This window comes from Branchiostoma lanceolatum, chromosome 3 (genome assembly GCF_035083965.1).
Source record: "Branchiostoma lanceolatum isolate klBraLanc5 chromosome 3, klBraLanc5.hap2, whole genome shotgun sequence".
Taxonomy (NCBI): Eukaryota; Metazoa; Chordata; class Leptocardii; order Amphioxiformes; family Branchiostomatidae; genus Branchiostoma; species Branchiostoma lanceolatum.
The window spans coordinates 758,554-779,195 of NC_089724.1; the positions used below are offsets into that span (position 1 = coordinate 758,554).

Below are 20,642 nucleotides of genomic sequence, written 5' to 3' on the forward strand. Positions count from 1 at the left end.
TAGGGTAAATTTTGCCGTCTCTGAGGTTCCGAGAGGATTGCTTTGGAGTCTATTTTAATGCAGACTCATCAGCAGTGCTGTATTGTCGAGTCTCCATGTTTTAAAGGATGTTCTGCCTCACCTGTAATCAGGTAGACTTCGTGAAACTTTATCCTAATTAAAAATACACCATCTAGTTCCAGGCAGAAGACACAACAATACCTGAGATGAGATAAACCTCATTCCCCCAGGGTCCGCCTTCCCCGTCCTTCTTACAGGTTGCCGAGGGGCCGTACTTCTTGTACGTGCTGAGGGCAGTAGCCGACCCGGCACACCAGCCGCCATGTTGGACAGCAAAGACGGAGAACCCACGAGACTTGGCCACCTGTATGGGGACAGTTAGATATTGTCAACATTATATATAGACCTCAAGTAGCATTATCTTTCTTTTATCATTTATATGAACATGTATATTCTGTATATGTTGTGTTCCTGTGTGTCATGTAATTTTGTCCAGTCATGTTTTTGAATGGACCACAGGAAGAGTGGCTGTTAAGCTAATTGTGGATCCTAATAAACTTAAACTTAAACAGTTTCCTCGTTAGATAAACATTTATATGCGACTTGTTATCAAAGTTGTCCCTAAGGTTAGTAACTTCTTTACTGGTACTATACTCAACTACTCTGCCTCCTTGTCGGACAATTTCTTGTAGCTATTTTTTTTCTTTTCTATCATTTCAAAGCGATGTTTAACCAATCCTTATGTTATACTAATTATAATTTCAATTGTGCAACCTTTTCACATTGCATGATGTTGTCAATGCCCCCCACGACACACCAAAAAGTGTCCAGGGGCGACGTTATTGGTATTGCTAGAATAAACAAACATCAGCGCACCTGGTAGCACTTCTCGATGGCGTCAGCGCGGGCGCGGTAAGACCCGTCCAGTCGGGCGTCTGTGTTCTCTAACGTTGCGATGGCTCGATTGCCGGTGTCTTTCCAGCAACCCAGGCTGATGTACTTCGGACCTTGGACCTGGGCCACCTCTTCACTTTCGACTTTCTCAACTTCTCCACCTGTGGGGAGGAAAGTTGGTATATATTACTGTTCCACCTGCCATAAAATATAGCTTACATGTATTTGATTTATGGCATTGTATTATAGGAATCAATGGGACTATAGAATTTTGTCATTAATCATGTAAAATGACTCCCACAAGTTAAATTAATGTAGATGCATTAATATATTGCATTGATACGCCATAAAAAGGTTACTCAAGCAACTGGATAAGATTTTGAAACAGACGTTTCAGACAGCATCCGCTGTGTTTCGTCAGTGATTAAAGAAAGGTCTGGTAGAACTAGGTTTTATACCAAAACTCTGAATAGATATGTTAATAGAGAGAAGACAATTTCAGATGGTTCAATAGAATACTAAGTGAAGACAAGGTTGTATGCTAATGACTCGATTATCTCTTGCTGTTTTAGGAGCTAATGCTGTTCGCCTTGGGGGAGGGGGTTGGGTGGGGGGTTCGGGGGGGGGGGCGTTAGCTGGGGGAAGCGTGATGTCCCAAGTGCCTGAAAGTTGTCTCCTTACCTCCTTTGGTTGAACTTAAAACATCTGAAAGACAAAAACAGTAAAGATGGTTTACTAAATCGTAATGTGTCGAACATTTAAATGAAATTTGAGCATCAAATCTCACGAGAAAGAAAAAAAAAACACCATCTAGTTCCAGGCAGAAGACACCATACCTGAGATGAGATAAACCTCATTCCCCCAGGGTCCGCCTTCCCCGTCCTTCTTACAGGTTGCCGAGGGGCCGTACTTCTTGTACGTGCTGAGGGCAGTAGCCGACCCGGCACACCAGCCGCCATGTTGGACAGCAAAGACTCGGTAGCCAAGCGACTTGGCCACCTGGTAGCACTTGTCGATGGCGTTGGCGCGTGCTCGATAGCTGCCGTCCAAACGGGCGTCTTTCCCCTCTAGAGTCGAAATGGCGCGGTTTCCCGTGTCCTTCCAGCAGCCAAGACTGATGTATGGCTTGGGGACATATCCTGTTGACACATGTTCTACATTTAACGTACGATGTGTCAAGTCGAGTCGATTAAACTCTGACATTGGTCATTTACATGAAGTCTTCAAGACTGAAACCACAGGAAATGTTAATAATAATTATGATAATAATAGTCTTGCATATCCCTGCCCAGATGACCACACGTGGTCTATAAGAAGCAAAATGTAGAACATAAATTGAATTCTGATTGATCTCGTTGAAAATGTTAAACGACTTACCCTTAGGTAACGTTACGGGGGCATCTGGAACAAATACAAGAAAATGTTAAAAGGATTATTTATTTTGTTTTTATCTATTTCAATTCTTAAACACATCTTTTCATACATTAACTTCTATATAATGTTATAACTAGTTCTTCTCAAAATAAACGTACATGTATGTAGCGGGAACTATGAGACTACTCCGTTTGGTCATTAACTGCACTATCATTTCCTCTCAAGCAAGGGATCGAAGCATTAAAATTTCTTTCTGCGGGTCTGTCTGTCTCTTTGTGTGCTTTCAAAAACAAGATAAGTTAAGCAAGGGCATGTATTATACTCAGTGCTGCATGTTTCTCAGTAAGATTGGAGGGGGCAGAAATAAAGTGGTCAGTGGGGTAAATTTTGCCGTCTCTGAGATTCCGAGAGGATTGCTTTTGAGTCTATTATAATGCAGACACATCAGCGGTGCTGTAATGTCGAGTCTCCATGTTTTGAAGAATGTTCTGCCTCACCTGTAATCGGGTAGACTTCGTGAAACTTTATCCTAATTGAACCGAATTGAATGAGATGTATTCGAAAGACACTATCTAGTTCTATCTAGGCAGAAGACACAACAATACCTGAGATGAGATAAACCTCATTCCCCCAGGGTCCGCCTTCCCCGTCCTTCTTACAAGTTTTCGAGGGACCGTACTTCTTGTACGTGCTGAGAGCAGTAGCCGATCCGGCGCACCAGCCGCCATGTTGGACAGCAAAGACGGAGAACCCGCGAGACTTGGCCACCTGTATGGGAACAGTTTCCTCGTTACATTTCAATTTCACTTTCATTTATTTTACCAGGGTACATCTCAAATCTACGGATCTGTTTTACAGGTGACCCAGGGCACCATAAACATTGATATGCGACTTGTTATCAAAGTTTTACCTCAGGTTAGTAACTGCTCTACTGATACTATACTATACTACTCTGCTTCCTTGTCGGACAATTTCTTGTAGCAATTTTGTTATTTTGTTATTTTTTTTCAAAGCGATGTTTAACCAATCCGTATGTAATACTATTCTATAAACGGCATAATTTCACTTGTTTAACCTTTTCACATGGCATAATATTGTTAATGTCCCCACAACACACCAAAAAGGGTCCAGCTATAGGGCGACGTTTCTGGTATTGCTAGAATTAACAGACATGAGCGAACCTGGTAGCACTTCTCGATGGCGTCAGCGCGGGCGCGGTAAGACCCGTCCAGCCGGGCGTCTGTGTTCTCTAACGTTGCGATGGCTCGATTGCCGGTGTCTTTCCAGCAACCCAGGCTGATGTACTTCGGACCCTGGACCTGGGCCACCTCTTCACTTTCGACTTTCTCAACTTCTCCACCTGTAAGGAGGATAATTGGTATATGTTACTGTTCCACCTGACATAAAATATAGCTTATATGTATTTGATTTATGTCATTGTATTTGTTACGATTTGAATAGTTCTCTTGTTTTCAACGTGTCTTAGTTACATGCATACCAGGTATCATGTAAATCCGCCATCTCTTTAGATAGTTGTCCCTCTATAGTTTTTTTTTAACAAAACGACCCTGTGTCTCGATCTAAAACTAGCTGCTGGGAGATCCATACCCGGTAAAAATTCTTCGTCACACCCAAGCTTTTATCACCCAAGAAATCAAGATCAAAGAACGTCCGTGGCAGAAGATATGAAAACCGGAAGTCCTGCTGCAGGCTCAAAATTGAACTTTAACTTAGATTTAAGGTCCAAAAGCAACACCTACCCAGTCACATTCCAAATATCATCGTAGTCCGTCCAAGAGTTCACATACACACAGACACACGCGCGCGCGCACACACACACACACACACACACACACACACACACACACACACACACCTCCTTGGTCTAACAAAACCTCCTTTGTCTAACGGAATGTAACGACACCTTGTTTCTAGACGTTATCGTATACGTAACACAATATCGTTTTAACAGTAAAATACGTAAATCGTAGACGTATTTTCGCTAATTTAAGGTAAGTATTTTGATACAACATTCTGACAAGGAAATGATGCCATAAACACACGTACACACACACACACACACACACACACACACACACACACACACACACACACACACACGTATATATTGGCCGTCTCACCTCCTTTGTTTGTGAAGTAATCACCTGAAAGACAAAATAACAATATTTTACCAAAGAAGGTTGAATGTAGTTAAACATAACAATATAACATAATTTGCATATTCCTTATCGAAACTTAAATCTAATCAAAACAACTTGAATGAAATGTATTTTAACGAGAGCAGACACTCTTTAGTTCCAGGAAAAAGCTACAATACCTGAGATGAGATAAACTTCATTTGCCCAGGCTCCTCCTTCCCCGTCTTTCTTACAGGATGCTGATGCTCCGTACTTCCTGTAGGTTCGGTAAGCGTAGGCAGATCCGGCACACCAGCCGCCATTTTGGACCGCAAAGATACGGAAGCCACGCGACTTGGCCACCTGGTAGCACTTTTCGATGGCTTCTGTGCGTGAGGTATAGCTGCCGTCTAAACGAGTGTCTTTTCCCTCTAGAGTAGGAATTGCGCGGTTCCCCGTGTCCCTCCAACAGCCAATGCTGATGTAAGGCTTGGCCAGAAACCCTGTGAAAACAAGTACAGGGTTGGAGAACCATAAGATGCCTGAGGTCGGGTCGCTTTGTCCATGAGCATGCTAGTCAGACATTGGTTTTTCCCATGTTAAAAAAAAGTCTCGAGGATTAGATTCAGAGGGAGCGTCAATGTGAAATCGTTTGTTAGAAAAAAGGAGTAAAATGACTTACCTTTAGGCAATGTAGTTCGGCCGCCTAGAAAAATACAAGAGATGTTGATAAGGATCACCTACAAGTTTTCGAACAGTTTTTTTTTTGCGTACAAGTCTTGTTTTGACATGCGTGTGTTTAAAACCATGTGCAGCATGGCCCCAATAGAAAGTCGGTGCTGCCAATTTTGTCAGTATAATTGGAAAGGTCAGAAATCAATAGGGATGCATGGGCAAAATCTGCTCTCTATGATAATCTTGTTGTAAAGGGTTTAAAGTTTAAACTTAAAAGTCATCTAATTACGTCAAGAGGCGTGAGTGTTATTCAAACATTGTTCCTATTTTCCAAATAATGTTTACCCGTTGCAATAAGACATAAGCTAATTATAAGTATTGCTATTTGACAGCCGGGCTGGAAGGGTCAGAAAGCAAAACGGGTAAATCGACAAAGTCTGATATCTCTGATAATCTTGTTGTAAAATGGTAACCATTTAGTCTTCTTATTGAATACAGAGGCATTAGTGCTGCTCTGATATTATGGTTCCCATGTTCGAAAATATGTTCCACCTTACCTGTTGGAATCAGGTAGACTTCGTTGGCTGATGACGCCCCCTTTCCATTGGCATTACATGTCGTCGTGCGTCCGTGCTTCCGGTAGGTGCCGAGACCAGTAGCAGAGCCGAAACACTGGCCGCCATGTTGGACAGCAAAGACGGAGAACCCGCGAGACTTGGCCACCTATAAGGGCACGGTTTCTTACTTATAGGACCAATGAATGATATACGATTTGTTCCTCAAAGTTTTTCCTTCGTTACTAATTATTTTACTGATAGTGTGAGCTCCATTGTTTTCGTGTTTAACTATTTCATGTGGTACATTTACTAGACAATATTAGTATAGATTATGCTATGTTGATTTAACGCAATACCAAAGGTAAGTCTATTATTTGGTTTGCATGTTGGCATTTGCAGTTAAAGTTAAGTCCTCATTTAATTATTCAAGTAATAATCTTATAAAATTTACGATTCTATGTATCTGACTTCAATTACATACATTTCGTCACCGTTTCCACCTCCCACTAAAAAGTGCCAGTTAGAGATATGTTTACGTCTGTTGTAACAAGCAAACTTGAATGTACCTGGTAGCACTTCTCGATAGCGTCAGCACGTTTGCTGTAAGTCCCGTCCAGCCGTTCGTCCGTTTTCTCCAGGGTTGGGATGGCCCGATCGGAGGTGCTGTCTTTCCAGCAACCCAGGCTGATGTACTTTGGACCTTGAATTTTTGCAACCTCTCCCCCTGGCAAAATATAAGAAAATGTTTAACTGTTTCTTTGATGAATTATTATCATCAAAGCCAAAAAAGGTACGCACCTGATGGCATTGTACCTGATGGCATTGTTTCAATGTCAGCCTGAATAACAGAAAGAATGACAAACAATCTGTGACCTAATACAGTGGGATGCTTGTAAATGTTTAGTAGCGCAGAAGTGTGGTATAGAGTGTACTTAGATCAGTCTATAACACTATGGTGCTTGGTTCTACCTACCCAGTACCAAAATATGTTCTGGGTTCGTTCGACTTTAGATTCGTCATTTGAATCGAGGAAACTATTTTGATTTCTTGCATCTAAGATTGTCTACACAACCATAACGCGATAAGCCTGACGTAGATTATTCTAAAACGTATGGGACCTTTGTTTTGGACGTACAGACAGAAAACAGTCATGCTAGAGGGGAGCGTAACGCAATATTCAGTGATGTATTACAATAGTTGCATATATGCCAAACCTGCCAACTCACCTCCTTTCTTTGGGTTTAAACGATCTGAAAGACAGAAGAACAATATTATACAACAAATGTACAAATAATGTACAATAAATGTACAAAATAAAACAAAAAAATGTACAACAATATTATAGCTTAAAGGGCTAGACAATGATAACAATATGAAGAAGACGTTTTACAAAGCATTCTTCATTAAAATGTAACGAGCCATCATGTAAGAATACTCCATATATTCTGTTTTCCTGGATGTCTAACCTTCACAAACGAGCCATCATATAATCCTAAGCGTTGAATTAAAATGCACATGGCCAGAAAAAATCCATATAAAAGGCACAATACCTGATATGAAATAAACCTCATTGCCCCAGGCTCCCCCTCTCCCGTTGTAACTGCACGTTGTGTAGGGTCCGTACTTCTTGTAGGTTTTGTGGGCAGTAGCCGATCCGGCACACCACCCGCCATGTTGGACCGCGAAGGCTCGGAAGCCAAGCGACTTGGCCACCTGGTAGCACTTCTCGATGGCGTCGACGCGGACGGTATAGGTGCCGTCCAAACGTTTGTCTTTCCCCTCCAGAGTAGGAATGGCGCGGTTCCCCGTGTCCCTCCAACAGCCAACGCTGTAGTACGGCTTAGCTACAAATCCTTTGAAAAAATGTACAATGTTTACTTACCAATGAGACGTTTGAGATTAGGCCATTTGGCACTGGAATTTTGATATGCTAGATACAGCCTGGCTCAATGATTGAATTTACAAGGAGAAAGTTAATGTAATATCGCAAGACAAATTGTGTAAAATGACTTACCGGGAGGCAAAGTTTTGGTTGCACCTGGAAAAAAAATACAAGAAAAGTTGACCAGAATTACTCACAAGGATCTTAGAAATACTCTAATAAGTTATCATTTCAAACCAAAGGAACATTTCTTTTAGATTGCCGTTTTGCTGATTAAGTGTATCTTTTTTACCTCCAAACAATGGTCACAAGGCAATATGGGTAATGGTTTGAGGTATGCTATCTCTGACGTTCTTGAAGTACAATATCTAATGATACGTCTATGTAAAGAAGCACTTTTGTTAAAGCCCCCCTCTTACTGGACCTTCGGCACGATGGCGGCGTCGCTGTGGCCGATCGAATTGACAAAGTAATCAACGAATTTCATCGACAAAAAAAGAATCTTTTTAAGCTTTATGTGTTTTGTTGTCCTCTTGGTCATACTTGTACGTCTTGAATAGTATTCCAGTTATAAAGTCAAGGGAAACACAAATCCAGTTTAGGACGCAGCGACGCCGCGGGTCCAGTGAGAGGGAGGATTAAGGTTATGTTCTTCTCTCCATATGTTCCAATGGATGTTCCACCTTACCTGTAATCATGTAGACTTCGTTCGCATAGTATCCTCCTTCCCCGTCCTTCTTACATGCCGAAGAGGGTCCGTACCTCCGGTAGTTGGCGAGAGCAGTAGTAGAACCGCTACCGAAACACTGACCGCCATATTGGACAGCAAAGATGAAGAACCCGCGAGATTTGGCGACCTATAGGTGAAAACAGTTTCCTCATTAGTCAGATTTCGACATACAACTTTTTTTTCAGTCTCTCACCACTCAACTAATACCAGAACGTGTTACAATGCTTTTAATTTCAAATAGCATATTAAATTTCATATTTTCACTGATCCCACTCACAGAAATGTCTCAGCTGGAGACATATCTGCGTCTGCTAGAATGAATAAATGTTACTGTACCTGGTAGCACTTCTCGATGGCGTCATCACGGACGCGGAATTTCCCGTCAAGCCGGTCGTCTGTTCCCTCCAACAGGGGGATGGCCCGATTGCTGCTGTCTTTCCAGCAACCCAGGCTGATGTACTCTGGTCCGGCTGTAGTGACGAGAAACAGGTTATTGTTAGTACAGCTTAGATACCTGCATACCACATACACAGAGAAAACAGTTGGATACAGACCCTCATTAAGGTATGTAGCTGATAGATGGAAACTATTGAGTTCAATGGGTTAGACACTTCAGACATTACACAGTGGTCTTTTGTGACTTCTCCATCTGGTCAATTTCTAGCTATTCCACCTCAGCTCATAAGACCCAGATATATAGCAGGCTACAAACCATCATGAATCTAAAGCAGCGTTGATCTGTAAACCTATGTAACCATTCCCCATCACAATATGTTTTTTTCCCACAAGTTACCTAACAAGTAATCAAACAATCGAATTGAAATGTATAAATGTGCATTAAATTTTATAAACTTAGATATCAGTAGGTATACTTTATAAGGGGAGAACACACGAATAATTTGCTCTTTTTTAAGATTTAAAGACCTAGGCTTTTCTACGATTAAAGAAGCCAACCTTACCACAGACTGGCACGTCACAAAACTCAAATGTCGTGCCGGGATCCGTGGTGTAGCACCAAACTCCGCGCTTGCCGTCCGGATTCCGGCAGTAGTTCTGACCCAGACCAGATACCGGATATTTTTCAGGTGTGTTGTCGTGCTTCTGAGGCGTCTGACTGTCCCAGCGCTGACAAGTCTTGCCACTTTTGGTCACAGCAACTGTTCCTCGGTAGGATGCTCCTTTGTCCTCCTGATCCTGACATTTTTCTGTAATGTAAAGAAAAAAGTAGTTGGCTTTAATTGTAACATACTCGGTTGGTTAAAGAGCCTATTCAATTTTGTTGCTGATATTGCTGTTTGAACATAAATGAAATGGTTTGCATCAGGTAGGGACATTAAAGAAGAAAATATCTTGCATGTTCGACGGATGGGTAATTGATTTGTACGTGATTTGACACGATGTATGAGGACAACTGAATTGACCTACTCACCTCCTTTGTTTGCACTAACAACATCTGAAAAACAAAACACATCTTTAGTAAAAAAAGATTGTAGTAGATAGTTGTATCGAGACGATGTGGATAGTTTAAACAAATCGACTTAGATGTAAAAGCAAGGGTTCCACGATTTTATTCCTTTGTCATATCATGCTTAAATTTCTGGTGACATCTCATGACTTATCAATTATGCAAATAAATTCATTATACGCATGAGGGATAAAAGGTACTAAGAAAAAAATGCGATTTTCTAGGTCCAGACAGAAAACTACAATACCTGAGATGAGATAAACCTCATTTGCCCAGGCTCCTCCTTCCCCGTCTTTCTTACAGGATGCTGATGCTCCGTACTTCCTGTAGGTTCGGTAGGCGTAGGCAGATCCGGCACACCAGCCGCCATTTTGGACCGCAAAGATACGGAAGCCACGCGACTTGGCCACCTGGTAGCACTTTTCGATGGCTTCTGTGCGTGAGGTATAGCTGCCGTCTAAACGTTTGTCTTTCCCCTCCAGAGTGGGAATGGCGCGGGTTCCCGTGTCCCTCCAACAGCCAATGCTGATGTAAGGCTTGGCCACATATCCTGTAGAAACATACACAGCGTCAATCAAACAACCACATTATGCTTTAGGCTGGGTCGCGTTGTCTATGAGCAAGCGACTTTGGCATTTATTCATGTTTGATTAAAAAAAACAGGCTCAATGATTGAAACCACAGGAAACGTTAATGTGAAATAATCTGTCAAGGAGAGAAAAGATGAAAAAATGACTTACCCTTAGGCAAGGCCATAGGGGCGCCTGGAAAAATACAGGAGATGTTGAAAGGCATCATTAACAAGTTTTCGGACACATAGTTTATAACATGTTTTGATATTCATGTCTAGACTTTCACATTTTAAACGTTCTGATCAAAGAATTCTACGTTATAGTTATGTAACATGGAAATTTACTTCATAGTCCTAAATCTTCCCATCTCGTTTAACTCAAAGGAGTGAAGTATTGCATGATGTTTGTTAATATGTATGTTTGTTTGTTTGTCTTTTTCTTTGTGCTTGCTTTTTACTGCTAATTTTAGCTTAGACATAAGCTAATTATAAGTATTGCTGTTTGACAGCCGGGTTGGAAGGGTAAGAAAACAAAACGGGTAAATCGACAAAGTCTGATATCTCTGATAATCTTGTCGTAAAATGTGAAGCATATAGTCTTGTCATTGACTACAGAGGCATTAGTGTTGTTCTGATATTATGGTTCCCATGTTCCAAAGGATGTTCCACCTTACCTGTTGGAATCAGGTAGACTTCGTTGGCCGATGACGCCCCCTTTCCATTGGCATTACATGTCGTCGTGCGTCCGTGCTTCCGGTAGGTGCCGAGACCAGTAGCAGAGCCGAAACACTGGCCGCCATGTTGAACAGCAAAGACGGAGAACCCACGAGACTTGGCCACCTATAAGGGCACGGTTTCTTACTTATAGGACCAATGATATACGATTTGTTCCTCAAAATTTTTCCTTCGTTACTAACTAACTATTTTACAGATAGTGTGAGCTCCATTGTTTTCGTGTTTAACGATTTCATGTGGTAAATTTACTAGACAATATCAGTATAGATTATTCTATGTTGATTTTACGCAATGCCAAAGGTAAGTCTATTATTTTGTTTGCATGTTGGCATTTGCAGTTTCAGTTAAGTCCTCATTTAATTCTTCAAGTAATAATCTTATAAAATTTACGATTCTATGTATATGACTTCAATTACATACATTTCGTCACCGTTTCCACCTCCCACTGAAAAGTGTCAGTTAGAGATATGTTTACGTCTGTTGTAACAAGCAAACTTGAATGTACCTGGTAGCACTTCTCGATGGCGTCAGCACGTTTGCTGTAAGTCCCGTCCAGCCGTTCGTCTGTTTTCTCCAGGGTTGGGATGGCTCGATTGGAGGTGCTGTCTTTCCAGCAACCAAGGCTGATGTACTTTGGACCTTGGAATTTTGCAACCTCTCCCCCTGGCAAAATATAAGAAAATGTTTAACTGTTTCTTTGATGAATCATTATCATCAAAGCCAAAAAAGGTACGCACCTGATGGCATTGTACCTGATGGCATTGTTTCAATGTCAGCCTGAATAACAGAAAGAATGACAAACAATCTGTGACCTAATACAGTGGGATGCTTGTAAATGTTTAGTAGCGCAGAAGTGTGGCATAGTGTGTACTTAGATCAGTCTATAGCACTATGGTGCTTGGTTCTACCTACCCAGTACCAAAATATGTTCTGCGTTCGTTCGACTTTAGATTCGTCATTTGAATCGAGGAATCTATTTTGATTTCTTGCATCTTACGTTTTCTACACAACCATAACGCGATATGCCTGACGTAGACTGTTTTAAAACGTATGGGACTTTTTTTAGGACGTACAGACAGAAAACAGTCATGCTAGCGAGGAGCGTAACGCAATATTCAGTGATGTATTACAATAGTTGCATATATGTCAAACCTGCCTACTCACCTCCTTTCTTTGGGTTTAAACGATCTGAAAGACAGAATAACAATATTATACAACAAATGTACAAAAAATGTAAAAAAAATGTACAAAATAAAACAAAAAATGTACAACAATATTATAGCTTAAAGGGCTAGACAATGATAACAATATGAAGGAGATGTTTTGCAAAGCATTCTTCATTAAAATGTAACGAGCCATCATGTAAGAATTATCCTTATATTCTGTTTTCCTGGATGTCTAACCTTCACAAACGAGCCATCATATAATCCTAAGCGTTGAATTAAAATGCACATGACCAGAAAAAATCCAGATAAAAGGCAGAATACCTGATATGAGATAAACCTCATTGCCCCAGGCTCCCCCTCTCCCGTTGTAACTGCACGTTGTGTAGGGTCCGTACTTCTTGTAGGTTTTGTGGGCAGTAGCCGATCCGGCACACCACCCGCCATGTTGGACCGCGAAGGCTCGGAAGCCAAGCGACTTTGCCACCTGGTAGCACTTCTCGATGGCGTCGACGCGAACAGTATAGGTGCCATCTAAACGTTTGTCTTTCCCTTCCAGAGTCGGAATGGCGCGATTCCCCGTGTCCCTCCAACAGCCAACGCTGTAGTACGGCTTAGCTACAAATCCTTTGAAAAAATGTACAATGTTTACTTACCAATGAGACGTTTGAGATTAGGCCATTTGGCACTGGAATTTTGATATGCTAGATACAGCATGGCTCAATGATTGAATTTACAAGGAGAAAGTTAATGTAATATCGCAAGACAAATTGTGTAAAATGACTTACCGGGAGGCAAAGTTTTGGTTGCACCTGGAAAAAAAATAAAATAAAAGTTGACCAGAATTACTCACAAGGATCTTAAAAATACTCAAATAAGTTATCATTTCAAACCAAAGGAACATTTCTTTTAGATTGCCGTTTTGCTGATTAAGTGTATCTTTTTTACCTCCAAACAATGGTCACAAGGCAATATGGGTAATGGTTTGAGGTATGCTATCTCTGACGTTCTTGAAGTACAATATTTAATGATACGTCTACGTAAAGAAGCACTATTGTTAAAGCCCCCCTCTTACTGGACCTTCGGCACGCTGGCGGCGTCGCTGCGGCCGATCGAATTGACAAAGTAATCAACGAATTTCATCGACAAAAAATAATATTTTTAAGCTTTATGTGTTTTGTTGTCCTCTTGGTCATACTTGTACGTCTTGAATAGTATTCCCTTTTTAAAGTCAAGGGAAACGCAAATCCAGTTTAAGACGCAGTGACGCCGCGGGTCCAGTGAGAGGGAGGATTAAGGTTATGTTCTGCTCTCCATATGTTCCAATGGATGTTCCACCTTACCTGTAATCATGTAGACTTCGTTCGCATAGTATCCTCCTTCCCCGTCCTTCTTACATGCCGAAGAGGGTCCGTACCTCCGGTAGTTGGCGAGAGCAGTAGTAGAGCCGCTACCGAAACACTGACCGCCATATTGGACAGCAAAGATGAAGAACCCGCGAGATTTGGCGACCTGTAGGTGAAAACAGTTACCTCAGTCATATTTCGACATACAACTTTTTTCAGTCTATAATTATAACCACCCAACTAATACCAGAACGTGTTACAATGCTTTGAGTTTCAAATAGCAAATTACCTGTTTTTTGAATTTCATATTTTCATTGATCCCACTTATACCCCCATTCCACTTGGATGGCGCTCTCACCGCGCCCTCACGGCGACCTCATTTTGGCCAGATCGCCGTGAGAGCGCCGACAGCGCGGCGAGAGCGCCATTGAGAGCGCCGACAGCGCGGCGAGAGCGCCGACAGCGCGGCGAGAGCGCCATGCGCGCCGTCACCTCGGCGATGGTTTTGAACATGCTCAAAACCTTCGCCGTGAGAGCGCCGAGGATGGCGATCAAAAAACGAGCGCCGAGAGAGCGCGGTGCGAGCGCTGTGAGCGCCGTGAGAGCGCCGTGAGAGCGCCGTGAGAGGGCGGTGAGCGCCGTGAGAGCGCCCAAGGTAGGATCAAAGGGCCGCAGCGAGCGCTCAAGGATCGCAGCGAGCGCTCTATGAGGATTGAATGGTCTTATCTGTAGTTCAAACAAATGTCATTCTTGAAGTGGTGTATCTTGAATTTCTGGGAATTTTGTGGTCAAATCATAGTTTTGCTCGTGGGTATTGCAAATTGACGAATAACTACAAGTACTTGCTTCCATTCAAATTAAATTCCCTCCAAGTTTTATTGTCAGTGGTTCAAAATGTGTTTCAAAATTCTGTGATTTACGTTTCTATCATAACGTAGAATGATAAAATATATTTATTGCAAACAGTTTACATGACAGACAACACAGAAAAAACAAGTTGAACATACATATATTACTTAAGACACATACTGAGCCACCGTGCAGCGACTAAAATTGAATCTGTTTTCCCCTTGATTCTATCATTCGAATATGATGCAAGAGGTAAAGGTATGACTGAGAAGACAACAAAGCACACAAAACTGAACAAAAATTCGTTCTTTATCTCTAAAATTCGTTGAGTGATCTGTGAAATCTTTACAAAGTTGCTGACATTTGACATTTTGGTCGCGCTGAGAGCGCGCAAGGGTCGCCGTAGAGATTCCACTTGAGCAGGTTTTCCAGGAGTTCGGCGCTCTCACTGCGCTCTGGACCATTTTAGGTCGCCGTGAGAGCGCGGTGAGAGCGCCGTCCAAGTGGAATGGGGGTCTTACAGAAATGGCTCAGCTGGAGTCATATCTGCATCTGCTAGAATGAATAAATGTTAATGTACCTGGTAGCACTTCTCGATGGCGTCATCACGGGCGCGGAATTTCCCGTCAAGCCGGTCGTCTGTTCCCTCCAACAGGGGGATGGCTCGATTGCTGCTGTCTTTCCAACAACCCAGGCTGATGTACTCTGGTCCGGCTGTAGTGACGAGAATTAGATCATTGTAAGTACAGCTTAAATACGTGCATATTACGTAGATAGAGTAAACAGTTGGATACAGACCCTCATTAAGGTATGTAGCTGATAAATAGAAAGCATTTAGTTCAATGGGTTAGACACTTTAGACATGACAAGTGTCTTTTGAGACGTCTCCACCTGGTACATTTTCCCCCATCCCCAACATGGTTTGGTCCCACAAGTTACCTAACAAGTAATCAAACAATAGTAATTAAAATGTTTAAATGTGTAAAAACTTTAACATAATGAATACATATTATTAAGTAGATATCAGTAGTAGATATAGTTAAAAAGGGGAGAACACGAAAAGCTACGAAAACCCGCTCTTTTTAAAGATTTAAAGCGGCAGGCTTTTCTCCGATAAAAGAAGCCAACCTCACCACAGACTGGCACGTCACAAAACTCAAACTCCGTGCCGGGATCCGTGGTGTAGCACCAAACTCCGCTCTTGCCGTCCGGATTCCGGCAGTAGTTCTGACCCAGGCCAGATACCGGAAATTTTTCAGGTGTGTTGTCGTGCTTCTGAGGCGTCTGGCTGTCCCAGCGCTGACAAGTCTTGCCACTTCTGGTCACAGCAACTGTTCCTCGGTAGGATGCTCCTTTGTCCTCCTGATCCTGGCATTTTTCTGTAATGTAAAGAAAAAAGTAGTTGGCTTTCATTGTAACATAATCGTTTGGTTAAAGAGCCTATCCAATTTTGTTGCTGATATTGCTGTTTGAACATAAATGAAATGGTTTGCATCAGGTAGGGACATTAAAGAAGAAAATATCTTGCATGTTCGACGGATGAACAATTGATTTGTACGTAATTTGACACGATGTGTGAAGACAACTGAATTGGCCTACTCACCTCCTTTATTTGCACTAACAACATCTGAAAAACAAAACACATCTTTAGTAAAAAAAGATTGTAGTAGATAGTTGTATCGAGACGATATAGATAGTTTAAACAAATCGACTTAGATGTAAAAGCAAGGGTTCCACGATTTTATTCCTTTGTCATATCATGCTTAAATTTCTAGTGACATCTTATGACTTATTAATTATGCAGATAAAGTCATTATACGCATGAGGGATAAAAGGTACTAAGAAAAAAATGCGATTTTCTAGGTCCAGACAGAAAACTACAATACCTGAGATGAGATAAACCTCATTTGCCCAGGCTCCTCCTTCCCCGTCTTTCTTACAGGATGCTGATGCTCCGTACTTCCTATAGGTTCGGTAAGCGTAGGCAGATCCGGCACACCAGCCGCCATTTTGGACAGCAAAGATACGGTAGCCGCGCGACTTGGCCACCTGGTAGCACTTTTCGATGGCTTCTGTGCGTGAGGTATAGCTACCGTCTAAACGTTTGTCTTTCCCCTCCAGAGTAGGAATGGCGCGGGTTCCCGTGTCCCTCCAACAGCCAATGCTGATGTAAGGCTTGGCCACATATCCTGTAGAAACATACACAGCGTCAATCAAACAACCATATTATGCTTTAGGCTGGGTCGCGTTGTCTATGAGCAAGCGACTTTGGCATTTATTCATGTTTGATTTAAAAAAACAGGCTCAATGATTGAAACCACAGGAAACGTAAATGTGAAATAATCTGTCAAGGAGAGAAAAGAGGAAAAAATGACTTACCCTTAGGCAAGGCCATAGGGGCGCCTGGAAAAATACAGGAGATGTTGAAAGGCATCATTAACAAGTTTTCGGACACATAGTTTATAACATGTTTTGATATTCATGTCTAGACTTTCAAATTTTAAACGTTCTGATCAAAGAATTCTACGTTATAGTTATGTAACATGGAAATTTACTTCATAGTCCTAAATCTTCCCATCTCGTTTAACTCAAAGGAGTGAAGTATTGCATGATGTTTGTTAATATGTATGTTTGTTTGTTTGTCTTTTTCTTTGTGTTTGCTTTTTACTGCTAATTGAAGCTTAGACATAAGCTAATTATAAGTATTGCTGTTTGACAGCCGGGTTGGAAGGGTAAGAAAACAAAACGGGTAAATCGACAAAGTCTGATATCTCTGATAATCTTGTCGTAAAATGTGAAGCATATAGTCTTGTCATTGAATACAGAGGCATTAGTGTTGTTCTGATATTATGGTTCCCATGTTTCAAAGGATGTTCCACCTTACCTGTTGGAATCAGGTAGACTTCGTTGGCCGATGACGCCCCCTTTCCATTGGCATTACATGTCGTCGTGCGTCCGTGCTTCCGGTAGGTGCCGAGACCAGTAGCAGAGCCGAAACACTGGCCGCCATGTTGAACAGCAAAGACGGAGAACCCACGAGACTTGGCCACCTATAAGGGCACGGTTTCTTACTTATAGGACCAATGATATACGATTTGTTCCTCAAAATTTTTCCTTCCTTACTAACTAACTATTTTACAGATAGTGTGAGCTCCATTGTTTTCGTGTTTAACGATTTCATGTGGTAAATTTACTAGACAATATCAGTATAGATTATTCTATGTTGATTTTACGCAATGCCAAAGGTAAGTCTATTATTTTGTTTGCATGTTGGCATTTGCAGTTTAAGTTAAGTCCTCATTTAATCTTTCAAGTAATAATCTTATAAAATTTACGATTCTATGTATATGACTTCAATTACATACATTTCGTCACCGTTTCCACCTCCCACTGAAAAGTGTCAGTTAGAGATATGTTTACGTCTGTTGTAACAAGCAAACTTGAATGTACCTGGTAGCACTTCTCGATGGCGTCAGCACGTTTGCTGTAAGTCCCGTCCAGCCGTTCGTCTGTTTTCTCCAGGGTTGGGATGGCCCGATTGGAGGTGCTGTCTTTCCAGCAACCCAGGCTGATGTACTTTGGACCTTGGAATTTTGCAACCTCTCCCCCTGGCAAAATATAAGAAAATGTTTAACTGTTTCTTTGATGAATTATTATCATCAAAGCCAAAAAAGGTACGCACCTGATGGCATTGTACCTGATGGCATTGTTTCAATGTCAGCCTGAATAACAGAAAGAATGACAAACAATCTGTGACCTAATACAGTGGGATGCTTGTAAATGTTTAGTAGCGCAGAAGTGTGGCATAGTGTGTACTTAGATCAGTCTATAGCACTATGGTGCTTGGTTCTACCTACCCATGGCCAGTACCAAATATGTTCTGCGTTCGTTCGACTTTAGATTCGTCATTTGAATCGAGGAATCTATTTTGATTTCTTGCATCTTACGTTTTCTACACAACCATAACGCGATAAGCCTGACGTAGATTGTTTTAAAACGTATGGGACTTTTTTTTGGACGTCCAGACAGAAAACAGTCATGCTAGCGAGGAGCGTAACGCAACATTCAGTGATGTATTACAATAGTTGCATATATGTCAAACCTGCCTACTCACCTCCTTTCTTTGGGTTTAAACGATCTGAAAAACAGAATAACAATATTATACAACAAATGTATCAAACAAAAATGTACAAAATAAAACAAAAATGTACAACAATATTATAGCTTAAAGGGCTAGACAATGATAACAATATGAAGGAGACGTTTTACAAAGCATTCCTCATTAAAATGTAACGAGCCATCATGTAAGAATTCTCCTTATATTCTGTTTTCCTAGATGTCTAACCTTCACAAACGAGCCATCATATAATCCTAAGCGTTGAATTAAAATGCTCATGACCAGAAAAAATCCAGATAAAAGGCACAATACCTGATATGAGATAAACCTCATTGCCCCAGGCTCCCCCTCTCCCGTTGTAACTGCACGTTGTGTAGGGTCCGTACTTCTTGTAGGTTTTGTGGGCAGTAGCCGATCCGGCACACCACCCGCCATGTTGGACCGCGAAGGCTCGGAAGCCAAGCGACTTGGCCACCTGGTAGCACTTCTCGATGGCGTCGACGCGAACGGTATAGGTGCCATCTAAACGTTTGTCTTTCCCTTCCAGAGTCGGAATGGCGCGATTCCCCGTGTCCCTCCAACAGCCAACGCTGTAGTACGGCTTAGCTACAAATCCTTTGAAAAAATGTACAATGTTTACTTACCAATGTGACGTTTGAGATTAGGCCATTTGGCACTGGAATTTTGATATGCTAGATACAGCATGGCTCAATGATTGAATTTACAAGGAGAAAGTTAATGTAATATCGCAAGACAAATTGTGTAAAATGACTTACCGGGAGGCAAAGTTTTGGTTGCACCTGGAAAATAAATAAAATAAAAGTTGACCAGAATTACTCACAAGGATCTTAGAAATACTCTAATAAGTTATATTATCATTTCAAACCAAAGAAACATTTCTTTTAGATTGCCGTTTTGCTGATTAAGTGTATCTTTTTTACCTCCAAACAATGGTCACAAGGCAATATGGGTAATGGTTTGAGGTATGCTATCTCTGACGTTCTTGAAGTACAATATTTAATGATACGTCTACGTAAAGAAGCACTATTGTTAAAGCCCCTCTCTTACTGGACCTTCGGCACGCTGGCAGCGTCGCTGCGGCCGATCGAATTGACAAAGTAATCAACGAATTCCATCGACCAAAATAATCTTTTTAAGCTTTATGTGTTTTGTTGTCCTCTTGGTCATACTTGTACGTCTTGAATAGTATTCCCTTTATAAAGTCAAGGGAAACACAAATCCAGTTTAGGACGCAGCGACGCCGCGGGTCCAGTGAGAGGGAGGATTAAGGTTCTGTTCTGCTCTCCATATGTTCCAATGGATGTTCCACCTTACCTGTAATCATGTAGACTTCGTTCGCATAGTATCCTCCTTCCCCGTCCTTCTTACATGCCGAAGAGGGTCCGTACCTCCGGTAGTTAGCGAGAGCAGTAGTAGAGCCGCTACCGAAACACTGACCGCCATATTGGACAGCAAAGATGAAGAACCCGCGAGATTTGGCGACCTATAGGTGAAAACAGTTACCTCAGTCATATTTCGACATACAACTTTTTTCAGTCTCTAATTATAACCACTCAACTAATACCAGAACGTGTTACAATGCTTTTAGTTTCAAATAGCAAATTACCTGTTTTTTGAATTTCATATTTTCATTGATCCCATTTACAGAAATGTCTCAGCTGGAGACATATCTGCGTCTGCTAGAATGAATAAATGTTAGTGTACCTGGTAACACTTCTCGATGGCGTCGTCACGGGCGCGGAATTTCCCGTCAAGCCGGTCGTCTGTTTTCTCCAGCAGGGTGATTGCTCGATTGCTGCTATCTTTCCAACAACCCAGGCTGATGTACTCTGGTCCGGCTGTAGTGACGAGAATCAGATCATTGTAAGTACAGCTTAAATACGTGCATATCACGTAGATAGAGTAAACAGTTGGACACAATCCCTCACTAAAGTACCTAGCTGATAAATAGAAAGCATTGTGTTCAATAGATTAGACACCTCAGTAATCACACAGTGTTATCTTATGACTTCAACATCTTGCCAATTTTCAACTATTCCGCCTCAGCCCGTAAGAGTCACATAGCAGGCTACAAGCCATCTAAAATTCAATGGAGCGTTGATCTGTAAACCTATACAACTATTCC

At 41.6% G+C, this 20,642-nt stretch overlaps 1 protein-coding gene across 14 annotated transcripts in view; it reads right to left on the bottom strand.

Moving 5' to 3' along the window:
- The window catches only part of LOC136429621 (uncharacterized), a 53,472-nt gene that overhangs the window by 21,279 nt on the left and 11,551 nt on the right, over window positions 1–20,642 (bottom strand). For 5 of the 14 annotated variants that reach the window (XM_066419521.1, XM_066419517.1, XM_066419518.1 and 2 more), the window contains 39 exons: window positions 20,222–20,355; window positions 19,832–20,000; window positions 19,273–19,296; window positions 18,809–19,111; window positions 18,494–18,517; window positions 17,830–17,987; window positions 17,264–17,429; window positions 16,759–16,782; window positions 16,266–16,568; window positions 15,983–16,006; window positions 15,513–15,758; window positions 14,960–15,093; window positions 13,528–13,696; window positions 12,973–12,996; window positions 12,509–12,811; window positions 12,186–12,209; window positions 11,527–11,684; window positions 10,961–11,126; window positions 10,456–10,479; window positions 9,963–10,265; window positions 9,680–9,703; window positions 9,210–9,455; window positions 8,587–8,720; window positions 8,209–8,377; window positions 7,653–7,676; window positions 7,189–7,491; window positions 6,865–6,888; window positions 6,205–6,362; window positions 5,639–5,804; window positions 5,089–5,112; window positions 4,607–4,909; window positions 4,410–4,433; window positions 3,450–3,628; window positions 2,874–3,036; window positions 2,272–2,295; window positions 1,731–2,048; window positions 1,576–1,599; window positions 877–1,055; window positions 202–364 (listed from right to left, as the gene is read on the bottom strand). In XM_066419521.1, the coding sequence (XP_066275618.1) occupies window positions 202–364; window positions 877–1,055; window positions 1,576–1,599; window positions 1,731–2,048; window positions 2,272–2,295; window positions 2,874–3,036; window positions 3,450–3,628; window positions 4,410–4,433; window positions 4,607–4,909; window positions 5,089–5,112; window positions 5,639–5,804; window positions 6,205–6,362; window positions 6,865–6,888; window positions 7,189–7,491; window positions 7,653–7,676; window positions 8,209–8,377; window positions 8,587–8,720; window positions 9,210–9,455; window positions 9,680–9,703; window positions 9,963–10,265; window positions 10,456–10,479; window positions 10,961–11,126; window positions 11,527–11,684; window positions 12,186–12,209; window positions 12,509–12,811; window positions 12,973–12,996; window positions 13,528–13,696; window positions 14,960–15,093; window positions 15,513–15,758; window positions 15,983–16,006; window positions 16,266–16,568; window positions 16,759–16,782; window positions 17,264–17,429; window positions 17,830–17,987; window positions 18,494–18,517; window positions 18,809–19,111; window positions 19,273–19,296; window positions 19,832–20,000; window positions 20,222–20,355 (5,529 nt within the window). The remainder of the gene's footprint in view (window positions 1–201; window positions 365–876; window positions 1,056–1,575; window positions 1,600–1,730; window positions 2,049–2,271; window positions 2,296–2,873; window positions 3,037–3,449; window positions 3,629–4,409; window positions 4,434–4,606; window positions 4,910–5,088; window positions 5,113–5,638; window positions 5,805–6,204; window positions 6,363–6,864; window positions 6,889–7,188; window positions 7,492–7,652; window positions 7,677–8,208; window positions 8,378–8,586; window positions 8,721–9,209; window positions 9,456–9,679; window positions 9,704–9,962; window positions 10,266–10,455; window positions 10,480–10,960; window positions 11,127–11,526; window positions 11,685–12,185; window positions 12,210–12,508; window positions 12,812–12,972; window positions 12,997–13,527; window positions 13,697–14,959; window positions 15,094–15,512; window positions 15,759–15,982; window positions 16,007–16,265; window positions 16,569–16,758; window positions 16,783–17,263; window positions 17,430–17,829; window positions 17,988–18,493; window positions 18,518–18,808; window positions 19,112–19,272; window positions 19,297–19,831; window positions 20,001–20,221; window positions 20,356–20,642) is intronic. The other 9 variants (XM_066419516.1, XM_066419527.1, XM_066419519.1 and 6 more) reach the window with 9 other exon arrangements.